This window comes from Taudactylus pleione, unplaced genomic scaffold (assembly GCF_031769625.1).
Source record: "Taudactylus pleione unplaced genomic scaffold, aTauple2 ptg000062l, whole genome shotgun sequence".
Taxonomy (NCBI): domain Eukaryota; kingdom Metazoa; phylum Chordata; class Amphibia; order Anura; family Myobatrachidae; genus Taudactylus; species Taudactylus pleione.
Genome location: NW_028284464.1, coordinates 1432232 through 1459668, shown reverse-complemented (window position 1 = coordinate 1459668; position 27437 = coordinate 1432232). Strand labels below are relative to the sequence as shown.

Genomic DNA, 27437 nt, shown 5'->3' with positions numbered 1-27437 from the left:
GTCTTAGATGACAGCTTGCCAGCATAAGATTACAAAGGGCACTGCTCCTGAGCAATTCCTGGAGTCCTGGTTAATTACTACCTTTGGCTGTGACGCACTTACCTCTCATTTTGCTTTTGAACGTGCTTATTGAACACCAACTAGGGCCCTTTCTCCGGGTGCTCCACCGAGGACATTCATTGCTCTGCTACGTCTTGCCAGGACCAATGGTCCCCTGGAATTCAATGGTCAGTAGGTGGCGGCTTTCCAGGACTTTTCTTCTGATGTCCAAAAATCTCAATAGACCCTCAGAGTGATAAGAATTGTCTTTACATGTTTTAGGACTGCTACTTTTCCCAGATTGGTTGATACATGGACAATTTATTATTGTATTCCTTACTGTTTAAATTTTTTTTCTTTTTTTCTTGTTCTAAACTGTATATTTTGTCTTTATGTCTGGGTTTAATGCTCATACTTTTGGTGTCTGACTTAATTTTATTAGTCAGTTTGTTGGGGTTACTTTTATTCTGTGTTTTTTTAAGACTACAGGTGGCCTGTTACTATGGGCTGGCTGGGAGCATCATGACCCTAGGGTGCACAGGAGTAGCCCCCTCCCCCAACTTAGCTTTTCTTTACCTCAGTGTACTATGTGGTTCAGTGGTTCGGTTAAATTAAAGGGTATTGGTTAGTTGCTAGGGATAAGGTGCACCCATTTTAGGTTTGTTATGCAGTGTAGGTGGTGTTGGGAATTGTTTATTACTTTTTCACTAGACTGTTTGTCTTTGTTATTTTTATTATTACTCTTTCATAATTACTCTTAAATTGTTATTATGGGTGCCCATAATTAAGCTATTCAATTATTGCTCCAATCAGGCGCGAGTGCCACGGTTTTCACGCCCAAGTGCACTGGGTTTTAGCAGCGTAAAGTGGCTAAACCCATCTAAAATACTGTGCAGGATGCCAATTCGTAGATTTCTGCTCACCACCACAGGACAGCGCAAGCAGAAATCTGAGTGCCCGATCAGAGTAGCAATTGAATAGATGCGACGGGCGCTCATCACTAATGGCCACCCAAAAAACAATTGAATTCCCACCTTAGTTTGCTTCTATTAGTGAAGGGAGCTCTTCTTTACCCCTGTATTTATGCTACTCTTTCTTCTTTGCTGAATGTTTTCTCTTGGAATGTACAGGGTGTGAATGAAGACATTAAGCATTCTATGGTAATGAGACAGGTCAAAGCCCAATCCCCTGGTACTGTCTGTTTATTGAAGTCCCATATGATGGGAAGTAGGGGTCTTTCCCTCAGGAAACTTTGGGTGGGTTGGACCTTTCACTCCAACTCTAGGGGTGTTTCGTCTGTCATAAGGTTCAAATAGACCCCCTGGGATGCTTTGTTTTCCTGTACGGCACGGTACATACCTCCCTTTTCATCTTGTTGGCTGTATATATCCCCCTTCCCTTTAGCTCTTATGTGCTCTCTAAGTACTGTGCATTTTTCACTGAGTTTCATAACGTACCAGTTATTTGTATAAGAGCCTTTAATGCAGTGTTTGATGAGGTTTTAGATAGATGGAGAGAAGATTTGAGTCCGGAGAGAGATGGGCCCTTTTCATTCTCTCGCTCGATTTCTGAAAAAGATTTAGTGGATATCTGGCTAAACACCCTAATATTCATTGTGAATTCTGTTTTTCTTTGTCCAATCATACCTTTTCCATTAAAGACATTCTATTTGTTTCCCCTTCTCTACTCCCTGCAGTTGACACGGTGGACTATTTGTCTTGAGGAGTCTACCCTCTGTTGTTGGCGCTGAATTTAAATTTCCTTAGAAGTGCCTCTTTTTTTGAGGTTTAATCCTTTCTTACTGATGCAGATGGCAGCAGCATGCAAACTCCTTGGGACGAGGAAGGTATTTTTTGCTACAAATCCTGTGGGTTCCTCTGCCCCTCTAGTTTGGGACAGTTTTAAGGCTTTCTTCCGGGCTACCTTGATCTCTCAGGTGGTGCAGCTTAATATTTTCCAATGGCAGCGGGAGCTGGGAGATATTGAGCCCTTGAGAAATGACATCATTAGCAGGCATCTGGCTGGTAGGGTTGATAAGGCATGGTGTGATTTCTTACTTGACAAATCAAAGTGCAGTCTTCTTTTTTTGGCTCATGATTATTATTTTCAAGCCGATATAATTGGTAGATTTATGGCTTACATGGCAAAGGTTGATGTTCATCCTATCATTGTGTGTAGACTGATGGATTCGACTGGGACTGTTCATACTGATACCTCGTTCATTGCTGCAGTGTTTCCTGACCACTATTTTGATGTATATAAATCTAGGGTTCAATAGTCTATGGCAGAACTAACCTCCAATCTCGACCAAATTTGTGCTTCCGTCACTGTCAAATTTCAGCTGATTGTACCTAGACTTGCCATCGCTCCTGAGGAAGTTGAGGATGCTATTAAGTCTCTCCCTGTTTGTAAGATGCCAGGGGTTGGTGGGCTCCCAATAGTACTGTAGAAAAGTCATCTTGGTTTCTTTGTCCCCAAATTGTCAAACAATTTTTGGGCTCTACGGGAAGTAAGATCTCTCCTCTCCTCCATGGTAGAGGCACTGTGATCCACAGTGATATACAAGCCTGATAAGGATCCGGCCTATCCAGACTCTTAATGCTCTACCTCATTACTTTCAGCTGATGTCAAAATCCTAGCAAAATGTCTAGCTTTCTGGCTTATTGAAGTGAATGGTTTTGTTACGGGTTCATTTACACTTGGTAGAGAGGCCAGACGTGTCAGTTATTCCCTTTATTATTTGCCATTGCCATAGAGCCTTTGGCTTATGCAATCAAAGCTTTCTCTGACGTCTCCGGACTTCTGATCTCAAGTCGTGAATAGCAAATAGCTTTATATGCAGATTACATGTTTTTGGCTCACATGGAGCGCTCCTTGCCTGCTCTACTGTCAATGTTAAATCTATTGGACCTTTTTTCTGTTATTAGGAATAATTGATCTGTAGCTTTCTCCTTGCTTCCCACAGTTTCTAGACCGCCCTCCCATGATTTACCTCTATGTTGATGTATGCAGCTTAAGTACTTGAGTATTCAGATTACTCATTCTCTGTCTGAATATGTGACTTTGAATCTGCAACCTCAGATTGAGTATTTGAAGGTTAAGTCTCGTGGCTGGCAGCAGCTTTCCCTCTCAGTCATGGGCTGAGTGAACTTGGTTACTCAGCCCAAGATCCTGTATGTCTATCAACTCACTTACTCTTTTTTTTTTTTTTTTTTAAGTGTGTTTTATTGATTCAAAAGCAACTTTAACAAAGAATCAATACGATGTAGAGCGTCATATATAGATAAAGACACAGATACAGATAAGAAGCATGAATGTATCCAACGATTACAACATGAAAAACAAATGACAAGACATTTAAATCATCCAAATATAAGTCTACAATAAACAATATACACATATATATATATATATATATATATATAACTAAATGAAGAAAATAAAAATCACAGAAAAATAAAAACATAACAAATGAAAAAGGAAAAAGTAAAGAAAAAACATAAATTTAACAGTGCCATGCAGACTAGGAAAACCCAAACATTTATATAAAAGAGGGTCGTTATCGATTAGGCGTAACAAATACCACGAGGTGGATGAAAAACACTGGATGAGCAACTGTTGAGTCTGCAACGGGAGTGTAACTGCAGTAAATAGCTTTCCCAGACGTCAAAATATGTAGACACGTTAGAATCTTTAGCGAGAGAAGCCTCCACCCAATCCACTCTAAACAAATAAAATAATGTTTCCTTTAACAGAGAGAAAGGAGGCATCGCCGGCTGAATCCATACCTGCAATATGGTCTTTTTAGCACTCAAAGCAAGTAGGAGTTTTCGACTCCCAGGAGACACTCGCTGACCTGAAGGTAGGATTCCCAGTATAGCTCATTCAGGAGTGAAGGTAACAAAATTGACCAAATGCTCCAAAGCAAACCTACGAATCCGGAGCCAAAAGGCTCTAACCAGAGCGCAAGACCATAGATAATGGTACAACTCTGCATTATCTTCCCCACAGCGAGGACATCTATGGGAATGGGAAGAACCCATTTAAAACAAACCCAGTTGGGACTAATATATGTCTTATGGAAGACAATTAAAAATAATTCCCTATAAGAGCTCATGGGAAGGTGATGACAGCTATCATCAAGGGACCTGAGCAATTGGTCAGTTGTTAAACTCTGGAAGTGTTGTAGCCACTGAGGCAGGCCTGACAGAAGTTTGGTATAATCTAAATTATCGCCTAGAAAAGCATAGTGAAGGGAAATAGCTTTATATCTAGGGGTGGGGAAGGACAAAAAATAAAATTACTCTTTTCTACTATCCGTTATATGACGTCCTTCATTTGGGGACATAAGCGAGCCCGTATTGCCTCAAAAACATTGTTCCGGCCTTAGGGGAGGAAGGTTTAAATACAAGCTCTTAGACCAAATGGGTAATTTAAAAAAAAAAAATCATGTTATCCAAATCTTTTCAACTCTGGGTTGGTGTAAAATCTTTTAGGTGTGCACCAAGCTTTACTTCTCACAATAATTGGCAAATTTCATTTGATGCTTTATTGTACTTACTTTTGTAAGCTTCTCCTGCAACTCTTGAATCTTGTTCTGCTGCTCAGCATTGATCTGGCACAAACAGAAGGTAATGTGTTGTTAATCTACACATTACTAATTTTTTGGTGTAGGATACACATCTGCACTTCGTATGCGCAAAAGAATCTGTATATATCCGTATCTAGAGTTTTACATATCTCAATGTTTTTGCTTCTTATGCCTGGGCAGAAAGAACAGAGATGGGAAAGTGTGACAACCATCACTTCATTAATGTTGCAGCTACTGTATGTTCTAATCAACTCATGGGCACCCATTTGCACTACTTATTTGTCATTTTCATTTTGGCTACCGCAGGAAAGAGTACTCCCATTGGATTTTAAGGGGTAAACAATGGATGTGCAGGTGGTTGTATATCATTAGATTTTAGACGGTAATTTAAAATTCTATTTACATTCTCTTGTGTACATGACACTATATATATATATATACATATACACACACACACACACACACACACAATTAAGAATGCTTTGCTGCACACGTCTTTTTCTGTGTATGCATAGTAGTATGAATCATAAAAAATAGACTTGAGCGGTTTATTTTGGCTCGGATAAGCAAGAGATGAACATTTCTCAAATGAGAAGCATCACTATCCAACACAGAGGAGGAAGCTATTTTGAGTTAAAAAATAATTGTTTCTTATTGCAAATTAAAAATAAACACTTATCTTTCTTATGCTGGGTACACACTAGACGATCGGCGGATCAGACTGACATATCGGGCACATCGTCTAATGTGTACCTGCTATTTCGCCGACGATAAACGCGCTCCCAGCGCGTTGTCAGCTACATCCTCCGTCAGCCCTACATGCAGGGCTGATGAGAGATGTCCTTAGCGAGGACCATGCTGCTGAATGCAGCATAGCCTCCGCCGTCGCTGCCTGCATCGGCAAGTGTGTATGCACTTGCCAATGCCGGCTCCCCCGCCGGGTCCCGTCGCTGAAGATGTCGGGCTGGGTACACATCGTCTAGTGTGTACCCAGCCTTAGAAGAGACATTTTTAAAACAATAGCATTCTTTAAACTGGAAATATCAAGATAATATAGTGTCCAAATGCAGAAATACAGAAAAATTCTAAATAAATACCTTTTCAAGTTTAGAATGCAGCTCCCCAACTTCAGCTTTACCGTGATCTTTAGCCTACAGAAGACAAGACAAACTGTAAGTGTTACAGGTAGACACCTTGCTTGACAGGTTGGGTTACTGAAGCTCCTATCAAACAGGCACTGCAATCACCCCCTCTTTCAAAGTCAATGACCAGTCAAGAGATGTAACACATGACCCTAACCATGATACTGACGCCTATCATAATCCCGGCACCGAGGAAGCCATCCCGAACGAAGGTAAATCCGGGGCGCCCTTAGCGTTAGCCGCAGTGGGGGCATGGTTAGGATTAGGGAGTCTAGCAGGGTTAGGATTAGGTTTTTAGGGCAAATTAGGGTTAGGCAGCCCTAGGGGGGAGGGTTTTGGTTGGGCACCCCAGGGAGAGATTAGGGTTAGGTACCCCCTGGGAGGGTTAGGTTTAGGGAGCGGTAAGGGGGGGTTAGGGTTAGGCACCCCCAGGGATAGGTTAGGCACGAGGAGGGGGGGGGATAGGGTTAGGCACCACTAAGGGAGAGTTAAGGGGGGGACAGGGGAGGTTGTGGTACTTACCTGCCTCTGTTGGGATCTAGATCCTGTCGGTATTTGAACTGGCGGATCTGAACTGGTGTTTAGCCGCCGGCATTTCAATCCCATTTCAGGCACAACCACTAGGTCTTCATTGGCAGAATACCAGGACTGTTGCAACTGTTATCTGCACTTACCCCCTCTCTATCCTCAGCACTGCCTGCCATTACTCCCCTCTACCCCCAGATCTATGCCAAATTCTCCCTGCCTTTAACCCCAGCTCTACCCCAACTGCTGCTTGCCTTTACCACTCTCTACACCACCTTCTACCTGCCTTCAGCACTGTCCCAACTGCTGCCTGCTCTCATAATATATGATGGTACCCAGAAACAGTGGAGTAGGACCCCACTTTTTTAAAGTGAGGGGTCCCTGGGACCCACAATTTTTTTTCGGTCAGCATGACCACTGATGATGATGAATAGGCGTTACTGCTTAGAGGAACTAGCACAATTAGTAAGAGAGTAATATTTAACAAAGTGTGGGGTATATAACAAAACTAAAATATTTGATAATCATAATAGAGATTTGTTACTTTTTGAAGCCTCTGTTGAGATTCTGTTGCTTTTCGTTTAAATTCTTCTGCAGCTATTCGTGACTCCCTTAGCTCCACTTCATATAGGTCACTACGCCTGCGAGCAGCAGAGAGGTCTTCTTCTAACTGGTGCATCATCAGCTTCATCTCTTCTAGTTGGGCTTGAAATTCCTTAGGAGAAAGAAGCAACAAGGATTGAAATTCTTCAGATGCTGCTTGAATACATCTTCCAATTAGCTCAGAAAGCCAAATGCTATGTTTCTCCATTCAAAAAGAAAAGACTGCTAATTGTATATTGTACAGTGATGTGGGTAAATTAAATGTATTTTATATAAGTTTTTATTTTTAATACACAAGAAATGTAAAGTTGCACTTTAGAAAGTAAAAGTTAGAGTAGGAGTCACAAATTGAGCTGCATTAGGATACCCGGGAGGCTTTCGAACTAATTAACACAGAGGACATATCATACCTGCTCCTTGATATCCTGAAGCTTTCTGCTCTGTTCTCGGATGTCATGCAGGAGCTGCAGAGCCTTGTCATCCTCCTGGGAAACCTCCATTCGAGCCTGCTCCAGGCTTCGCTTTAAACTCTGTAACATTGAATATTTTAAAAGTACCAAACACTTGATTACACTTATTGGGAAGTAGCAACCATGAATAGATCATTTGTTATTTCCAAATTAAATCACATGGAAAGATCATTTAGAAATTCAATCAATTACTTATATGTAGAGCAGTGATACCTATTACTGTAAATATTTGGGCATCACTGCTCTACATATGTCTGAAGCAACATGGTTGAAATAAAAAAAAAAAAATTATATATATATAAAACATTTTTTTAAATTATTATTATTCATTTATTCTGGCTTATAGGTCATACCACCCCTGTTCTCAAATTTATAAGTGTAAGCCTGTGTGTGTTCCTGACATACTGTACATTGGTGAGTTGGTGAGGTATTCCACTGACAGAAAAGGGGAGTATGGCAACACAAGAAATAGGTCTAATGGTGCGTACACACGGTACGATCAGTCAGTGATAACGATATCGCTGACGGATCGTCCTGCACCTTCCCATTGTGCTGGATGATCGATATCGATCATCCAGCACACCACCAACCCACAAACGACGGCGAACGACCGGCAATAGTAACCTGGTCAATATCGACCAGGTTGGCCTGCATGCATGGGCAATGGACGATATCGTTATTGTCCATACGGGCCCGTGCATCGCAGGTCGTTGGTGCTTTGGAAGGGACCAAAAAATGCACTATATATGAACGATAATGATATTATCGATATCATGCATTTTAATCGTCCCGTGTCTACGCATCGTTACTTATGCACAGGGCTAATGTATATTTATTAGCAATAACAAATTTCCAGTTAGTTCTTTTTCCTAATTTGATCAAAACTGTATTGTTTTCAGAACAAGGTACAAACACGGTTTGTGCTGATCTTTTTTTGTCAACTACACCCTCCTGCCCAACACAAAAATAATTACCTTTAGCGGCATAAAGCGCAAAAAACTGTAATAACATAGGTAGGTATATAGTATACCTCAGAATTTGTCAGTAGCTGCAAAGTAGGGGGCTGGAACCACCTATTATAAACTGTAAACAATAAGCCTAAGGAGGGATAAGCAGTTCTTAAATAGACAATATGATAAATTATAAACATACAGCTGTCGATGCTAGAAAATATGTTTAATGTAATACTAAGGTTCCAAAACTCTGCCCTCAAGGTACTCTAATGGTCCAGGTTTTAAGGATAACTATGCTTGAGCACAGGTGACTTAATAAGTACCTCTGGGCCTGATTCAGCTTGGATCGCTATTACGATCGCAACTGCAATTACACACAGTTCAACTGCGATAGCGTGCCAATTCATTGCGATCGCTATGCCACTGCTGCACTACATAAGGACGCCCACTTTACCTTACACATATCCGTAATGTGTAGCAAGACTGTGAAAACATAAGTACAATGAGTACCATTGCAGCCTTACACACACTTACACAAGCCCTAACCTTACTCAGAAATGTCTAACTTCCACGCACGCTATGAGGCCTCAGGCTGCGCATGGCATCGCAGTGGATAATTTATGCACGCCCCTGTAACAGCAGTGATGGCGAAATACGCACTATAGCGCGTTTTTACACGATACAGGAAGTGAGGACCCGGACGCGATTCCCTCTCTTGTGTGCTAGTCGCAGAGCAGCCAATCACTGTCGGCGGTGATTAGTTGGGAAGATGCTGCCGATGGCACCTTATCCAATCACTGTCGGCAGCATTCACCAATCACTGCCGGCGGCGTCTCATGATCCAATCGCCGCCAGTGCGTTCCACCCGATGTCCACGCTGCTCCCTGTGTATGGACGTCGGATCATGCTACCTCCTAACTAACCCCGGAGTAGTGGATAGATCCCCTTCAGTAGAAAGGATCTTTGATGTCATTCTTCGCCCGTCTGACTGCTGTGTAGGCAGTATCACTTTTACTGGCAGCAGGTAAATGGTACTTATATTTATTATAGTATAGGAGGAAATACAGCTGTAGCACCCACTAGTGCCCTGTTTGATTATATGGGGAGACTGACTTGTGTCCTATTATAAGAACAGTGGAGCAAACTATTGTACCCCTTCTGCTCTCCTGTGTAGTCTCCTCTCCCACCCTGTGCCCCTCTCCCCTTCTGCTCTCCTGTTTACTCTGTCCTCCCACCCATTTCCCTTTCCCCATTTCTGTACTCCTCCTACTCTCTAGCGCCACTGTGCCCCCTGTTCCCCTCTCCCTATATCTTTACCCCTTCTGCTCTCCTATGTGCTCTCCCCTCCCACGTTTGTACCCTTCTGCTCTCCCGTGTACTCTGCCCTCCCACCTCTGTGCCACCTGTTCCCCTCTCCCCATGTTTGTACCCCTTCTGCTCTCATGTGCCCCCTCTTACCCTCTCTTCATGTCTATACCCCTTCTGCTACCCTATGTGCTATCCCCTCCCACCCGTTTCCTTCTCCCCAAGTATTGCTCAGTGCAAAACATGCACTATATTGCGTTTTTATGCGCTACAGGTAGTGATGCATAAATTGTGATAAGACCCACAAACTGTGGAGAAGAATTTTTTAAAGTGAGGGATCCCTGGGACCCCCTTTTTTTTCGTTCAGTGCAATCACTGACGCAGAATGCAACAATTTGCAGATTGTGTGCGTATTAGCAAGTGCAATCCAAGCTGAATTAGGCCCTCAGTCTTTTGATTTAACCATCTGCGCTCAACCATGGATATCCTTAAAACCTGGATCGTTAGGGTGCCTTAAGGACTGAGTTTGGGAACCTCTGATATAATAAGAAACATCATCATTTACATAAAAAATATATATGGCCTTAGACAAATATTATACATGCAATCCAGTAAGAGCAAAAATAAAACACATAAAATACTCTGTCATCTGTAATATCAGAGTGCACTCAGTTATCATTAATATCTGATTCCCACTTGTTGCAATATGAAAAATACGTCAATTAGTGATTTCCAAAATAGAGAAATTTAAAACGGTCTGCTTGGTTCATGTAGCAGCTCTCAATTCTTAATATTCTGAAGTAGATTGAATTGTAATTGATAGTGTAGTTGCTGTTTTGGAGCTGCTGAGGAAGAAACACGTTGAAGTTTTCATCAGTCTTGCGCATTCACTTTCCCTCGCTAACTGTCCTGCTACTGGCAGCTCAAATTTATGACACTTCTTCCCACGAGATGTATCCTCTACCAAATAAGCAGGTTCTCATTCCACAACAGAGCAACCATTGATCAGGGAGCCTCTGGCCAACTTGCCATCTTCCTCTACAGGATTAGAGAATGTTGAACACCCAAATGGGTGTCCATTATGCTATTACTAAGCTCCCATTCCCACATTGAATGGGCAGAGCACAGACTCATGGGTACACCCTAAATCTCCTGTCCTAAAGGACATCTTACGGAACTCCATGAATAACTGTTTATTTTCTACCATCAAGTTTCCTACATTTAACAGTACCAGTCACAGAATTATATTTTCAAAAAACGCCCAGGATACACTGCGAGGCACCTTTGCACTCACCAAACAAATTTAATTCAAACTACTTACAACTATTAAGAAGAATTGAGAGCTGCCACACGGACTAAGCAAACAATTTTTGATTTCCCTATTTTGGAAATCGCTATTGGACACACTATTCATATTGCAACAAGTGGGAATCAGATATTAAATAGAACAGAGTGGACTCTAATATTACAGATGCCAGAGTATTGCACGTGTTTAATTTAATTGTTTTGTTCTTATTAGATTGCATGGATAATATTGGTCTAAGACCAACATTATACATGATACTGAACTGGAGGAGTGCCTGGGAAATGAGGAATGTTGAGTCATAGACTGAGGTACAGGCTTTAATGCGATCACCGATATTTATATAATATTATACGTTTTTATTTTCAAGTTGGAGGCAGAACATTTCTAATAACTCCATCCAAAATTATCTTGGACGCCGACTCCGGTTATGCAAAAAATACAGTGTCAGTAGTCTGTATCCATAACAGCTAATTTTTTACACCAATTTAAAGACCTGAGGACACCCACCCGTTCAGATCAGATCCCTTCCCATTTGGCCTTTCCCACAAGAGACATTTGAAGAACCATCAGAAAGTCCCATGTATCAATTCAAAAATTCCATAAGGAAGGGTTTACTGTAGTGACATTTTTTTCTGGTATAGATTTTCTACCAACGAAATATTGAAGACTTGGTCATCAGAAAAAAAAAATTGTGGTATAGAAACAGTTCACGCACTTGAATGTATGTAAATGTCCCATGCGTTACACAGAGACTCACCCTGTTACCAATTGCAGACTAGCATGAACACACTGCAGCAATCATAGCGCATAACCTGGCCTTACTCCTCTTGTTGTATGCAACTGCAATGGGCTTAGGGACAGATTTAATAAAGCTTGGAGAGAGATAGAAGTGGAGATAAATAGCACCAACCAATCAGCTCCTAACTGTCACTTTACAGGCTGTGTTTGAAAAATGACAGGAGCGGATTGGTTGGTGCTTATTATCTCCAATTTTATCTCTCTCCAAGCTTTATTAAATCTCCCCCTGAGTCACCTATTCCTTTTGGTTACTATTTGAGTCCTGAGTGTGTTACCTAAACATACATGCTCACTTCATAACTGATTGAGACAGGGATGAGTCTGCTATGTGGTATGAATTCAGTGATTTTTAATCACTTCCACAATCTGACAGGCTAGTAGGCCAAATAGAACATATGCTAGTATGTATTCTCTTGGTTAGATTAAATCTTTATCTGGAGTATTAGCTATAGGATCTAGGGTTCTTGGGCACCTATGATTTGACGTCATATCCTGAAGACAAGCAAATTTAAGTTTATGCAAAGTCTAACACCCAAATGAGTACTAAAAGGGATGCTACTTTTGTCTTTAACAAAAGACAGTCTGCAAATTTCAAACAAAAAATTAAATTGTTGTTGCTGTTGCAGGGGATGGCTACGGGATGCCGGCGGTCAAAATCCCAACGCCGCCACCCCGACAGGGTTAGGATACAAACACCTGTCGGTAGGTATCCTAACGCTGCCCCTCTCCCTACCCTAACTCTAATCCTCCCTCTCCAGTGCCTGAACCTAACCTCCCCCTCCCTGCACCCTAAACCTAACCCTCCCCCCCAGTGCCTAACCCTCCCTCTATTACCTAACCCTAACCCACCTCGCTACTTACCTTCGGGATGCCGGTGTCAGGATTCTGCCAGTGTGAGGATTCTGGCGCTGGTATTCTAAGTGCTGACACCCCCTGTGCCGGGATACTGAATGTATCCCCTTTTGCAGTCTGTAAAAAAGTTCAGCTAAAATGGCAAAAAAATTGTCCATAGACAGCTACAGCAACGTAATAAAGAGAAATCTCACTAAGTTTATAATCAACATTTTGCACCTTGTATTCCAGTTTGAATCAATTGGGATGATTCAGGCTCAGGCGCTATTGCTATGGTCGCTGCTAACATGGTAGCAGCTCTGATAGCACTATTATGGTAATGTAGCAGGAGGCATCACACCACCTGCATGCATTACTGGTCCATGGACGTAGAAATTGATCACCTGCGTAATCCTCAGCCGGCTGAGTGACCATGGAGTCAGACGGAGATCCTGGCCTCTTCCCTTTCACCACCAACTGTGGCGACACGCGGAGGCCATCGCTGCCCCTTCCCTGAAATGGCAGCAAACTGTAATCACTGACAGTCTGCTGCCGCTCTGTGCGCAGACCCATACTCAATATGCGCACTCACAATAGGAGATGTGTGCTCATCTCTGAATCAGCCATAATTTCTCAAAGTACATCCATTTTTACTAAAGCTTTCAGTTTTGTGGCAAATGACAACAAGCTGTGGAAATGAGGGCCTCATTTACGAACGAGTTTTATCACCAAAACAAGTGACAAATTTCACTGTGTAGGATATTTGGTGCTCCAGCCAATCCGCTCCCAACTGTCATCTATTAGAAAAATGACAGTTGGAAGCTGATTGGCTGGAGCACAATTTATCATACACAGTGACATTTATCACTCGTTTGGTGATAAAACTACTTAGTAAATGGGGGCTTGAATGCTTTTTTGCTTTGAATATTACGCCATAGAACTATTTATTAGTACCTACAACCGATGCATTTTCCTCTCAGCTTAAACAAGTTCAATAATACTGTTGAATTGAGCTAGATAAATAACTCTCCAGACAAAAAGGTCTTCAGTTATTTGTTTTTCTTTACGTTTAGAATTACTCCATCACGTGTTTAATTGATTGTGTAAAATCTGAAAACATAGATAGTTCTACCTCTCCTCAAGAGTTAACTTGTAATTGAGTTAATAAGTTGACATACACAACCATATAGATCAATGGGCACACTAAGCTGCAGAAAGCACAGGCTAAAAGAAAGTAGTCAATTCCTTTCAACATTTTCTACGCTATCCCCTTAAACGAAAAAAAAAAAAAGGACCTTAAAGTGTCCATTTAGCTGTCATGCAAGTTAAAATGTATGCTAGTGATGTAAAAATTAATGCAGTTTCAATTAAGTAGTATGTTTTTGTTTTTAGAAAAGCAAACAAAAATATAAAATATAAGCTTTCAATACTTAAGTAAATTCTTTTTTTCATAGTCCATTGTGAGACACTTGATTACTGGTGGAGAGGGTGCAGCTCAGTACTTTCCTTACATAGCAAAGGAGAGAACATTGTTTTCTAGCTAGAACCATAATTCTAACAAGGGTAAACGTGAAGAAGCAGCACCAAACAACAAAGCATAATGGTAAGTATCCAGTGTCCCTAGTGGACTATAAGAATAGGATTTAATACCTAAATTTAGCGAAAGATCCATTGGGGACACTGGATGACGATGGAGTCACAAAGCAGTTCCTACACTTAGAAGTTGCAGGTGCTGGTTGGTATTGCTGGACATCAGAGTAAGAAATCTCCATAAATTTGTGAAAGTGTGTATCAAAAAAAAGATGGTCGTCCAATATAGCTGCTCAATAGAGGCCCTGGGCCACCCAAGGGAATCAACACCAATATATTAGAAAGCACCCTCTCAGTATCAAGGACAGGTCCTCTTGCCCCCAATGAAAACCTTCAAAACTACTACTAGTATTTCTTGAGATGAAGGTCAACCACTTAAGTGGACACTGGAAGGAATAAAGGCCACTCAGTCCCTGGACTAAAGGACATAGATCTGCAATGCCCTGGTTGGTTCTAAGAACAGACATGCCTTAATGGAAGAGGAATGGAGACCTACAGTACAAGTTCCCAGCTTTGAAGCTTTCCTAGCTGTGCAGATAACTAAAGGTCCTCCCCTCAGGAAAACTATATTTACATCCAAAGTATCGAATGCAGGATGCTGTAAGTTTAAGATCCCAAAGAGCTATCACTGGGAATGTATGGAGGCTGCAAATACATCACTCCCAGAAGAAGGTCTGCACATCAGGGAAAGAAGCCAGTTTCCTATGAAAGAAACCTGAGCAGAGGTTAAACACCTTCTTTCAGACCTTCCAAACAGTAATAACTGGATCAACTGTAAGTAAGAGGTAAATCCTTGTTGCTTCACATCAAGATGCAGACCTTCCAAACTTTTTGGAAATTCTCTGATAAAACATACTTCCAAGGCTTGAGCATGATCGGATATACACTGCCAGCTAAACCAGAAGCTCATAAAATCATAGGGTACAAGCCACTGTCACTGTGGAGGCAGTTACAGGGAATACCCCCAGGAACAGGCAGTGGGAGCAGCTGCCGCGTCTGTATGAGTACCCATGAAAGACTGCACTTCTGTCTCACAAATAAAGCATATAATAAAGGTTTAAAAAAAACAAATAACTGGCAGCCATAGAAGACAGGACCAGCTTCGGCAGGCATTTCTACAAACTGAACTCACAGAAAGCCATTGGGGCATAAAGATGGAAGAGATTCAGCTTTCAAAGTTATATATAAAGCAACCAAGCTCCTGTTCTGCACCTTCTATACTCATGTTAATCCAGTATCCCACATTGGATGTTTAGAGAAATAAGGTTTACAGGTGAAAGCATTGAATAAAAAAATGTTTTGTAGAAGTAAAGTTTTACTAATTTTACTGCTGTTGTGTTTAAAACGAATTCCCGAGTGGTTAAAGTCACAGCACATTGTGGGGGCGAGTCAAATGTTTTTTAGGTCGTGATAATTAATGAGCGCTCAGTTTGCTATTCAATTGTTCTGGGCGCTCATTAATTATCACCCTCTTCGCCGCCTATGAGACGATGTTTAACCATGTAAAACGGCTAAACCAGTCTAAAATTCTCGTTTGGGCGCGCTAACTGCGGTTAGCACGCCCTAACCAGGAGGTTTCACACACATTTCTGCTCGCACCCTCCTGAGTGCGTGCAGAAATGCTGTCGCCGGCGGCTATCGCACCCTGTTAGAGCAACAAATTAATTGCTCTATCGGGTATCTTAAACAAAAAGCCGCTGGCAGAACACTTGAATCGCCCCCTCTGAGTGGTGTTTCTCTGTGTCTGCCATGTGAATAACATGCAAAATTTGAAAGAAAAAATATGGCATGCTACTCCTCTTAGAGGATCTCAATAGCGCCAAGCATATCGAGCCGTATGGCGTATAGGCGCAAGGTGTATGAGGGCACATCTGTATCTACTTTTTTAAACAATGTTTTACATATAATTTGTTTTAACGTTTGAAAACTTTGATAGATATTTTCTAAATTACTTTTTGAATCCAATAATATCATTATACAATCTATTCTATTTAACAAAATCTAAAAATTATGTAGACCTACATTTAAGTCACTGTTATACACTTCTTATGGAATATGGTATAATTCTTAGGAAAATCCCTTTATTCCTTCTAGACTGTATTTTAGCTAATTAATAACTCAGTTGGTGCTGAACCTGCTAGCACAGAACGAGTTACAACCCAAGGCTCTGTGAGCCCAACTACACAAGAGAGAATACAGAAACAGTGCCAGTCAGCCACACAACTGAAATAACCAACTGAAAAGATTAAAAGTATATCATAGATTATGAGGCTGCACCTTATAAGTCCTTAAATAATTATGATACATTAAAAAATTTTAACAAATATATTTAGCAAAGGAGCAAGCTTGGTTGAATTACTTCTAACATTCTTACTGGTTGTAAGGACGTAAAAAAGTGTATAAAAATCACTTAGTAATTAGAATACAAGGTATAAGATAACAAAATTTGAATACACATTTAAATATATAGACAATAATAAAAATCAATATAATAATTAGTATTAGAAGATTTAAAAAAAAACACCTACTGCAGGTGTGTAAGAAGCGTAACACAAGTTGTGTAATTCATATACTATATATCTGTCAATACTGGAGACTTTTGGAGCCCATGTGAAAATGAAGTCAGCTTTGTGCTAGTCTTTTGTTTATCATATATTACATATTTTTATTATTGTCTGAATATATTTTTTACGTGTGTATTAAAAATCCAGTTTTTATTGACCGGTAAGGATATACCCATCTGCGCTCCTCTGCCGATAAATATATTTGTATTTATTTAAAGACAAATGAAGTTGCACAAATAGACTGAGGAAGTAATTAACAGGTAACATATAGTACTGCATAATTTATAATAGAGGGTGATTTCTTTAAGGAGCACAGTCTGTTAACCAATTATAGTCACCATTTAAAAAAATAAATGGTAAACCTTGCTTAAAAAAATAAAAAAATGCAATGTGGGTCAGATTCAGCGTTGCTTTGTGTGTATGGAACTAAATATAAATATACGTTCCTTATGCGATAGCGCTGCCACTATCCATACGTTTGGTTTCATAGTAGTCATCATTATCAGCGCTTACTTACACCAGCCCAATCCTGAAAACAGAAGGATTTCCATGTACGCACAACTCTGCTTAGCTCGGAATTCTGTCTGCACTGCCTCACCGACTCAGCAGACGTATGAATACATCACTACCACCCAGTTACTAGTAGAGGACCAACTCTGACCTGACCGGGACATGTGCAGTGTGAAAACATGCAAGATTTGTCCAGATTTATGTGCAACACTGCATCAGCTCCAGCATGGTTAAAAGGTATTCACAATTGAGAGTAGAAACATAGAATTTGATGGCAGATAAGAACCATCCAGTCGCCCATTTGGGTTAGATTATTAGGGTTTAAAGTTAGGGTATTAGAGTTAGAGCTTATGGTATTAGGGTTAGGCTAGGGTATTGGGTTAGAGGCTTGGTTATGGAGTAGGCTGATCTATCTAGATTCAACCGCTAATAGTTTGTTATAAATTGACACCCTGTAAACTGCACTGCACATGGTAACTGGTAAGAGAGATTGAATGGGGACCATTTCTAATGTAAAGTGAGATTGCATGCTCACGCTGCATTCTGTGATGTAGGTTGCCAGGTCTTGTTCCAGGAGAGATCTCTGTGTTTCAGATGCTTTTAATTCAACTTCTTTTTGGCTGAGAACAGCCTCCACCTCAGACACCCGACGATGTAGTCGAGTCATTTCTTGCTCCATCTGCAACATATACAAAATGAAAGATTTAAACAGCTCATTGATGGCAAATCTGTGTCTAAATAGAAGACCTATGTACTGCCACAACTAGTGAACGAATTTGTCACAGCGAGCTCACTTCTTCTATTGGTGGGCTCATAAAGTCATCCACAGGCTGGCTGCTCCCATTTACATACAGTCCAAGGAAAATGCCCACAGCACGCAGCTGGCCAGTAAGAGAGTCATGTTCACCTGCTTACGTCCCTTCAGTATTATCCCAAATCCAGCTCCGATGAGAAGATGGTTTGCCTCATCATCACATAAATTGTGAATAAACCATTTGAGTCCTTCAGAAGGTGTCAAGTATGGGGGGATAATCGGATTCCAACCAGTCTCTTTGCCCAAGATCATAGGTTGCATACAAAGTACAAAAATGTATTTATATGCAAAACAAACAAAGGTCTATATTTTTTTAGAAAACGACCTAAGCATCAGATTATCATTTCCATTGATGAAGGGTGCTGTCCTCCACTCGCAAACAAGAAGTTTCCTACACTTGGCTAAAGCTGGGAAATCCAGTGTAGCTAGTTGAGACCATTGAGAATAAAATGACTGTCAAGCTCTGAGAACATCTGTAAGGCGGAGGAGTTTCGCTGGGACAGTGCTCTACGCCCCAAAAGATAAAAGTAAGCTCTTGATCCCCAGGAAGGCAAGTACATTTCTGCTGCAAACAGGGAGGCCAATTGTTGATTTAAATACCTTGTGGCATTTGTCCTGTGTTTCCTGCAGCTCTTTGCTCTTGTGAAATAGCTTCTTCTCCATGGAGATTGTCTTGGCTGGAGAGTCCAGACCAGACACAATAGACCTGAACAAGAGACAATACAAAAATGTTAAACAACTTACAACACAACCAGCTGCTCACTTTATTTAGTCCTCAATGCAATTTAGATCTGTCAAATATGCTCATATCAGTCCAGATTTCCAACTATTGACTACTTGCTGTACTTTCATCCTTATCAATATCACTTCCTGCTTGCCTTCAGCTAGTACACTTCCCATAAGCCAACGGCTTGTCTTGGTTCCATCTCAATCCCTTACCAAACACACCTCAGCCATACGTCTGCCAAAAACACAAAAAGTGATAAACACACAGTCATCGCCAGCGTCATCCTCTACCCATTACTCATTTCTTATGTTGCATAAATCTCAGTCACCATGACATCAGAGAATCTCTTCTTTTATACGAGACAACATTAATTTATAAGAAAATCTACAACAAAATTATATCAATTTGTCATAATCTGCGTGATTCATATAAAGAAACATTATTCAGCTGTAGGCTTGAGATAAAATGTTTGGCACAATCACAAAAAAATATCTTTGATATGAACAAAGTGTTCATAAATTACATTAACAGTCATAAATGCTCATGTACTTCCTGTTTTTTGCAAAGCCAATGTCAATATATAGGAACATTTGCAAAGTGAATACGGAGGCAATACTACTAGGTCTTGTATACCACATGTAAAAGTATTGCCAAATCAAAAATTCCTTGATTTTTTAAATTATTAAACTACAGTGAGCCATCTACAAAGCAAGCAAGATATTTTAAGAAATTACATTAGCAATTAAACATAGCACAAGTAGATTAAATTTCCTTTAAAAGGTAGTGACATTGATATTTTATACTTCTATTCGACAAAATGTTAAAACACCTAACAAGGAAATAGATCTGCAAACTGTATCTAAAATTCAAAACAAATACCAATATTTACTCCTCAGATAAGGCAATATTGATTATTTCCATAGGAGAGAATAAAAGCATATATGTCTTGGTAAACATAAAAAATATACAACATATATAGCATACAAATGATTTTATTTAACCATATATAAGCACACTGAGTGTAAACAAGCAAAAGTTTTAAAAACAGCGCAAACTTGAACAGATCATATATAAGATATTGCCATATTACCAGACCTATACCAGTTAAATCTAGTTCTGCAAGTCTTTTTTGAATATTGGGTCAGGGGAGAAAAAAAATCCTAACCATGCATCTATTAGACGTGTCTCAAAATAGAAGGGCAATTTAGAATAATGCTCACGAATACATAAACAGTGATTGCATAACACGCTAGGTTATTAAACTGCTGCTACTCTTTACACAATGTAGATGTGACACACTTGCACTGTTGCAGGAACTATGCAGATACATTTGCTTGTATAGAATATCAAACACTCAACAGAAAATCATGATGTTCCTTCATCGTCCAAGGTGTTACAACCTCAATAATTACATCATCAGTAATAGGACTCAAGTGAATTTAATGTAATCTGACCACATATTCCAGACATGTTTACCAGGGTCAGACTTTGAAACATGGGATCCACCCTTCATATATAAAGTTTGTAGATATCATTACCTTTTTAGTAATGAAATAAACAGTTTATGTATAATAGAAAAACAAATGAATAGTTTTTTACTGAATCTCTTCGGCAATGAGTGTGATACAGCAGTCTCCTTAAAAAGAGCAAGCAGGTCACAATCCACAATTGATTTAGGGGGGTCTTCAGATACGTTCAACATTCAACTATTGACAAATTGATTTATGCAATTCCCTGTTCATTTTTTCCTTTGATTTTTAAGTGGCTAGTATTGACTTTTATTATAGACTATCAAAATCTGATTACATCCAGCTTGTGTTAAAGCAAAGCAAGGTAGTTTCTTAATAGCTTATATACTCCACATATATTGGTGAATTATCAGATATGTAAGTGAAGGACTGCGAAAGCCTTCTCCTGTTCAGCTGAAATGCTACATGAGATAAAAGGGAAGAATCCAGCTAGATGTATACGTATTAATATCAGCAGGAGCAGTGTGATGCAGATAGCATACAAACAGCACTGCAGGCCAGAGAAACCTGCATTCTTCAGCCAAGACAGGACAGTCACACATTCATTTTACTTACTCAGATTTGGCGAATGCGCCGAGAGCCTTTATGTATGAAAACCCCACAAACGGTAGACCTTCGCCAGAGAAACCTGCAGCGTTCAAGTGGCCCGAAGAGGGTAAAACCCGTAAATTCTTCTCCGGTTCATCAAAATTTGAGGTGTCATCGTCAGACTTTAAGGTAGGAACGAAAGGAGGAGGAGCTGGTCAGAATGAGAGAAATGAGGATTATAACCCAGGAACCTGCTTCATTAGCTGCACCAGCACTGCAGCTTGTGCTCTCTCAGGAACTGGCAGACTGAGTCACTGCTATGAAATCTATTACAGCAACAAGATATTAACCCCTTCATCCCCTCCAAGCAGGAGCATCCCCTTTCCAAGATTACTAGAGTTCCTGGATTATTTCACCTGCATACACAACGAGCAGCCATTAACGACAGTTACCCTCCAAACTGAGCACATCATGTGCTTAGAATGATGTGTGCCTCGCTGTCTCATTAGAATAAGCCATCAGGCTGATGTGAAGAGAATATCTGTGTACCAGGCAATGTAAAATATTCAGAACGATCTGCAGGTATACAAATGCATAGAGATTACCGAAACCATCCTGCTTTACAGCGGTCTGAAATTCAATGTCAGCTTGAGCCATCTATTTGAGGGCCATGTTAATACAAAAAAACATGTTGCCCTTTTCCAGAGTCCATCAAACAGCTCCGGAGATAGCAGCAATCAGAGGAGGTATTGTGATATTGAAGATCCTCCTGGTTCTAATACTGTTACCATGGATCCAGAATAAATCTCCTCTGGGCCAATAGGATATGGGAAAAGGAAAATATCCCACTATACATACACTGGCGAAGGCTAGATGACAGTCTATTCCAAATCAAGCAGTAAAAATAAAAACATATGTGCAATTAGTGTGGCACAGCTCCCATGAACAACACAATGCAAACTGCCAGCATGATACTAATATCACAGCAAATAGAATCTGCCTAAATAATGCAATTATGAGTGAACAATTTAATACTGATGGAATATATTTATAGACACTTCACATGGCTGCCCAGAATGTAGCCTGGGAGAAATAGCCTTGTTTGCTGCATTTCTGGGGTCACTTAGGCCGTGGAATGCAGCATCTCATTTCTGCACAGTGAGCAGGAACAATAAGTCAGAAGCAGCTCCGGCAGCCTCAAGCAGGTCAATTTAAATTTCAATGAGGACACTGGTTGCAAAGCAGTATTCACTACAGCCATCCACACAATTCAATAATCACACACACTAAGGAAACACATCTGAAAAGATTTTGAAATTAACCACTTCAGGCAGAGAAATAAAAGAAACCCTGAAAATTGTTTTCTATTTTAATGTGTGTGAGTCTACCTTCCAATGAGAAATGGGCATACACACAATTATATATTTATATACACCTACACACTGAAGATGGCCTTGTTATTTTCAGATGTCACACAAAACAACAACATGTGACAAACCTGTGGAAGAGCGCATATTAACCACTGCATGTGTATATAGTCATGTGGACTGACATCATAATGAATATTGAACATAGTTTGTGAAAAATGTACATTATTTTTCCATGCACATCTAACATGTATGACTAGACCCCAAGAGCACAGTCATTACAAGGACATTGCACAATACAAAAGTTTTAGCACCATGCCCAGGGAGACAGGCATTTTGTGGTATTCGTAAGAAAGGAGCCTATTGAGTCACTAGAAATCAGAGCCAATACATGGCCATTATTCAAGAAATACTAGTTATGCTGGGCACACATTGGCAGATAAAATGCCTGTCAGACTGGCAGGCATTAAATCTGGCAGCCCGACACCCAGCAGATGTCATGGGCATATACGGAGATATTTCACAGTGTATGGCATCCGATATCTGAAGGAACAGGGGAAATGTCTGTTGGTGCTTTCACTGCCTGATGTGGCCAACTTCTAAATTACAAAATATTGCATCGGACGGACATGCTGGACAATCTGCAGTGACGTGCGTTGAGGTAAATGGCTGGGGAGGCACTGGTTAGTTTCAGAGCCAGATTCACAGTAACATATGAACCTGAGGGTTCATGTGGGCATTATACAAAAGTTGAAGAAATATATAGTGCTGTAAGTTTGGTGTGTCTTGATCAAGGATGTGCAGAAAAGGTAGGCAGGGGAGGCAGTGCCTCACCTGTCATACACTTTTTACTCCAGAGTTTTAATTAAAATAATACAAGATATTTACAATATTTTCTTTACAGCTTTCTTATCATTTTTATAAGGATAAACACAAATGGGAGTGAAACGTTGACCTAGACTAAATACCAATAAAAGCGCAGAGATCCTGATAGGTAAAGTATGCTACTGCAGCTATATTCCACAGGTCGGCTGCTTGGACCTCCTAACAGAAGGAAGATGCAAGAATATGCTTTGGGCACCCCCTATGCAGTGCCCCCAGTAGTGGTCCCCCTATGTAATGCCCCTAATAATAGTCCCCCTATGCAGGGCCCCCAGTAGTAGCACCCCCCTATACAGTGCCCTAGTAACACCCCCCCTTATACAGTGCCCTAGTAACACCCCCCCTTATACAGTGCCCCAGTAGCGGCCATCCCCCTGTGCAGTGCCCCCAGCAGCGGCCACTCCCCTGTGCAGTGCCCCCAGTAGTGGTCCCCATATACAGTGTCCCCAGTAGTGGTCCCCCTATGTCGTGCCCCTTTAATCTGTGCCCCCAGAAGTGGTCCCCCTTATACATTGCCCCCAGTAGCTGTATCCCCAGTAGTAGTTCCCCCAGTGCAGTGACCCCAGTAGTAGTTCCCACTATGCATTGCCCCTAGTAGCGGCCCCACCCTGTACAGTGCCCCCCCATACAGTGTCCCCAGTAGCGGCCACCCCCACCTATGCAGTGCCCCCACAGTAGCGGCCACCCAACCTATGCAGTGCCCCCACAGTGTCCCCAGTAGCAGCCACCCCCCATGCAGTGCCCCGTAAAAAGAAAAAACGCAACTTACCTGATCCACGCTCCAGCCGACGACCGCTGCTGTTCGCTCCTCCAGGCCCGCTTTGAACTATGGGAGAGAAGTCATTACGTCTCTCCCATTACCTGCTGTGGGGTGACCCGGAAGGTGGAGCTCTTGAGTGAGCTCCAGCTGGCTCACTCCGTGGACGACGCAGCAGCCAATGAGAGTCTGTCTGGCATCGGCTGCTATAACAAACATACAGCCGCCGGCGGTGGCTGTGTGTTTGTTACTCTGTAATGTGGACCACGCTCGCGGTCTGCACTACAGGGCCCGGGGGTTGCTGAGAATCTTGTCGCCAGGCAGCCAAATCTGGTCGCCATGTCGAGCCCTTTAGTATTGGATAGTATTACTCTCAAACGAACATATAATATATATTGTAAAATCTTGCATATTTTACTTCTACTAGTTCACCAATAAAAAAGTATACATGAACAAAAAAAATTTACACCTTATAAAACATCATAAGTCCAAGTACAGATAATTGTATATGTCCCAATGACCTCAATCCAAATCTCATCCTATAAGAGACAAATCGCCAGTAAAATAACTAAAATGTGACTCACAATGTAACAATTGGTAGCTGAAAGGTTAACTACACTCAAGAGATCTATTTATGCATACATATGTGGTCTGGACCCCTTACTGACTATGAGAACCCCCCAACACAAAAACTTTAGGAAGCATAAAATACAAAATTTTAAATTGGAGAATGCAGCTATAACGAAATAAAACAACCCTCCAGAAGTGATCTGGATAAATAAAAGCATATAAGTATTAGCCTAATGTTCATACACCACATACAGTCAGGTGCATAAATATTGGGACATTGACAGAATTTTCATATTTTGGCCTCTATTCACCACCACCATGGCTTTGAAATGAAACAAACAAGATCTCCTTTAACAGCAGACTTTCAGATTTAATTTGAGGGTAATTACATCCAAATCAGGTGAACGGTGTAGGAATTACAACGGTTTCTATATGTGCCTCCTACTTTTTAAGGGGCCAAAAGTAATGGGACTATCAACTCAAAAGCTATTTCATGGACAGGTGTGGGCCATTCCCTCGTTATTTCATTATCAATTAAGCAGGTAAAAGGTCTGGAGTTGATTCTAGGTGTGACATTTGCTTTGGAATCAGTTGCTATGGACTCTCAATATAAGATCCAAAGAGCTGTCACTATCAGTGAAGCAAGCCATTATTAGGCTGAAAAATCAAAACAAACCCATCAGAGAGATAGCAAAAACATTAGGTGTGGCCAAATCAACTGTTTGGAACATTCTTAAAAAGAAAGAACACACCGGAGAGCTCAGCAACGCCAAAAGACCCGGAAGACCACGGAAAACAACTGTGGTGGATGACAGAAGAATTATTTCCCTGGTGAAGAAAAATCCCTTCGCAACAGTTAGCCAAATCAAGAACACTCCCCAGGAAGTAGGTGTATATGTGTCAAAGTCAACAATCAAGAGAAGACTTCACAAGAGTGAATATAGAGGGTTCACCACAAGATGTAAACCATTGGTGAGCCACAAAAACAGTAAGACTAGATTAGAGTTTGCCAAACAACATCTAAAAAAGCCATTAAAGTTCTGGAAAAACATCCTATGGACAGATGACACAAAGATCAACTTGTACCAGAGTGATAGGAATAGAAGAGTATGGAGAAGGAAAGGAACTGCTCATGATCCAAAACATACCAACTCATCAGTGAAGCATGGTGGTGGTAGTGTCATGGCATGGGCATGTATGGCTGTCAATGGAACTGGTTCCTTTTATTTATTGATGATGTGACTGCTGAGAAAAGCAGCAGAATGAATTCTGAAGTGTTTCGGGCAATAATTATATGCTCATATTCAGTCAAATCCTTCAGAACTCATTGGACGGCGCTTCACAGTGCAGATGGACAATGACCCAAAGCATACTGCAAAAGCAACCAAAGAGTTTTTTAAGGCTAAAAAGTGGAATGTTATGCAATGGCCAAGTCAATAACCTGACCTGAATCCGATTGAGCATGCATTTCACTTGATGAAGACAAAACTGAAGGGAAAATGCCCCAAGAACAAGCAGGAACTGAAGACATTTGCAGTAGAGGCCTGGCAGAGCATCACCAGGGATGAAACCCAGCGTCTGGTGATGTCTATGCGTGCCAGACTTCAGGCTGTAATTGCCTGCAAAGGATTTGCAACAAAGTATTAAAAAGTGAAAGTTAGATTTAGGATTGTTTAGTTTGTCCCATTACTTTTGGCCCCTTAAAAAGTGGGAGGCACATATAGAAACCGATGTAATTCCTACACTGTTCACCTGATTTGATGTAATTTACCCTCAAATTAAATCTGAAAGTCTGCAGTTAAAGCACATCTTGTTTGTTTCATTTCAAAGCCATTGTGGTGGTGAACAGAGGCCAAAATATGAAAATTCTGTCAATGTCCCAATATTTATGCACCTGACTGTATAACTCTGCTCAGCCAGCGAAGTCCATTAGTATTATTTTTTATAGGGCTCAAAGAATACTTGACGTAGGAAAAAAAAAACACCTCCTTAAAAATTGGTATACGAGTTACCGGTATGAAGATGATATTTCTGAGTCCAGTCTCTAAAGGACTTAACTTATCCTCGAAGCAGGTGTCCCGAGTACAATATATCACCTGCCCAGCCCTGCTCAGCTAAAGAACTTATTGGTTCATATTATGGCTCAAATATGTTATTGCTCTCTACCCGTCAGGGACACCCTCCTAAATCCACTTCAAAAATCATACTACAGATGGATTCCGTTCCGACCAGGAACCGGTAATTAGGGAGGGCTGTCGCAAGTTACTTTATGTAAGCAGTCAGCAGAGGATGCTAATGGGACAGCAGCTGCAATTTCACACAGAACGCAGCTGCGAAAATATGCTAATAACTGCCAAAGTTCAGCCGGCTTAAACAAACCCACTGCTGCTTTCTCATATCCATCCAATGTCACTCTTCTACGTAAATATTGGTACCATCGAAGCACTTCAGCCAGTCGCGCAGCCATTACAACAAGTCTGACCAGCCGCAAACACTGCAAATCTCATGCTGAAAGTCTCATGAGCTCTCATGCTGCATATGTAATAGCAGTGGCTAATTTATGCACACCCATGAAACGGCGTTCAAACTGACAGACACGCCTGCGTTTTTCCACCACCACACCCAAACGCTGACAGCCTGTCACTCATTTTGCCATGGATTCCTCATTTCCTCTCAGTGTCTGTTATTGCAACACAATTGCTGTACACACGCAGTGCGGATTATACGCATGCGCGATTTCAAATTGCTCGATCTGTGTCTGTATACTGTATATGTATGTGTCCTGACAAAATTTTCAAATAAAATGAAACGTTGCCAGATTCATGTACACCTGCAGTAATTAGGCGGTTATCACCTTTAGCTACATAAAGCTTGAAGTCCTGTGTGTGCCACAGATATATTTCACACATTGTTCATTTATGGCCAGCGGCACCCAGGCATGAGTACCGGAATCTGGTCGATATGTATGTGAATGTGTATATGTATATACAAGGTGCTAAGTGTGAAATTTGCTGTAGCCAGCTCTGTTTGACACTA

The 27437-nt window shown here is 41.0% G+C and overlaps 1 protein-coding gene across 4 annotated transcripts in view; it reads right to left on the bottom strand.

Annotated features, from left to right (window-relative positions):
* The window catches only part of CIT (citron rho-interacting serine/threonine kinase), a 166026-nt gene that overhangs the window by 86638 nt on the left and 51951 nt on the right, over nt 1-27437 (bottom strand). For 3 of the 4 annotated variants that reach the window (XM_088465302.1, XM_088465323.1, XM_088465312.1), the window contains exons 10-16: nt 20853-21036; nt 18642-18747; nt 17763-17906; nt 7311-7430; nt 6842-7012; nt 5728-5781; nt 4601-4654 (exon numbers count right to left, since the gene is read on the bottom strand). In XM_088465302.1, the coding sequence (XP_088321428.1) occupies nt 4601-4654; nt 5728-5781; nt 6842-7012; nt 7311-7430; nt 17763-17906; nt 18642-18747; nt 20853-21036 (833 nt within the window). Of the gene's footprint in view, nt 1-4600; nt 4655-5727; nt 5782-6841; nt 7013-7310; nt 7431-17762; nt 17907-18134; nt 18522-18641; nt 18748-20852; nt 21037-27437 lie in introns of those variants that run through there. The other variant, XM_088465332.1, reaches the window with a different exon arrangement.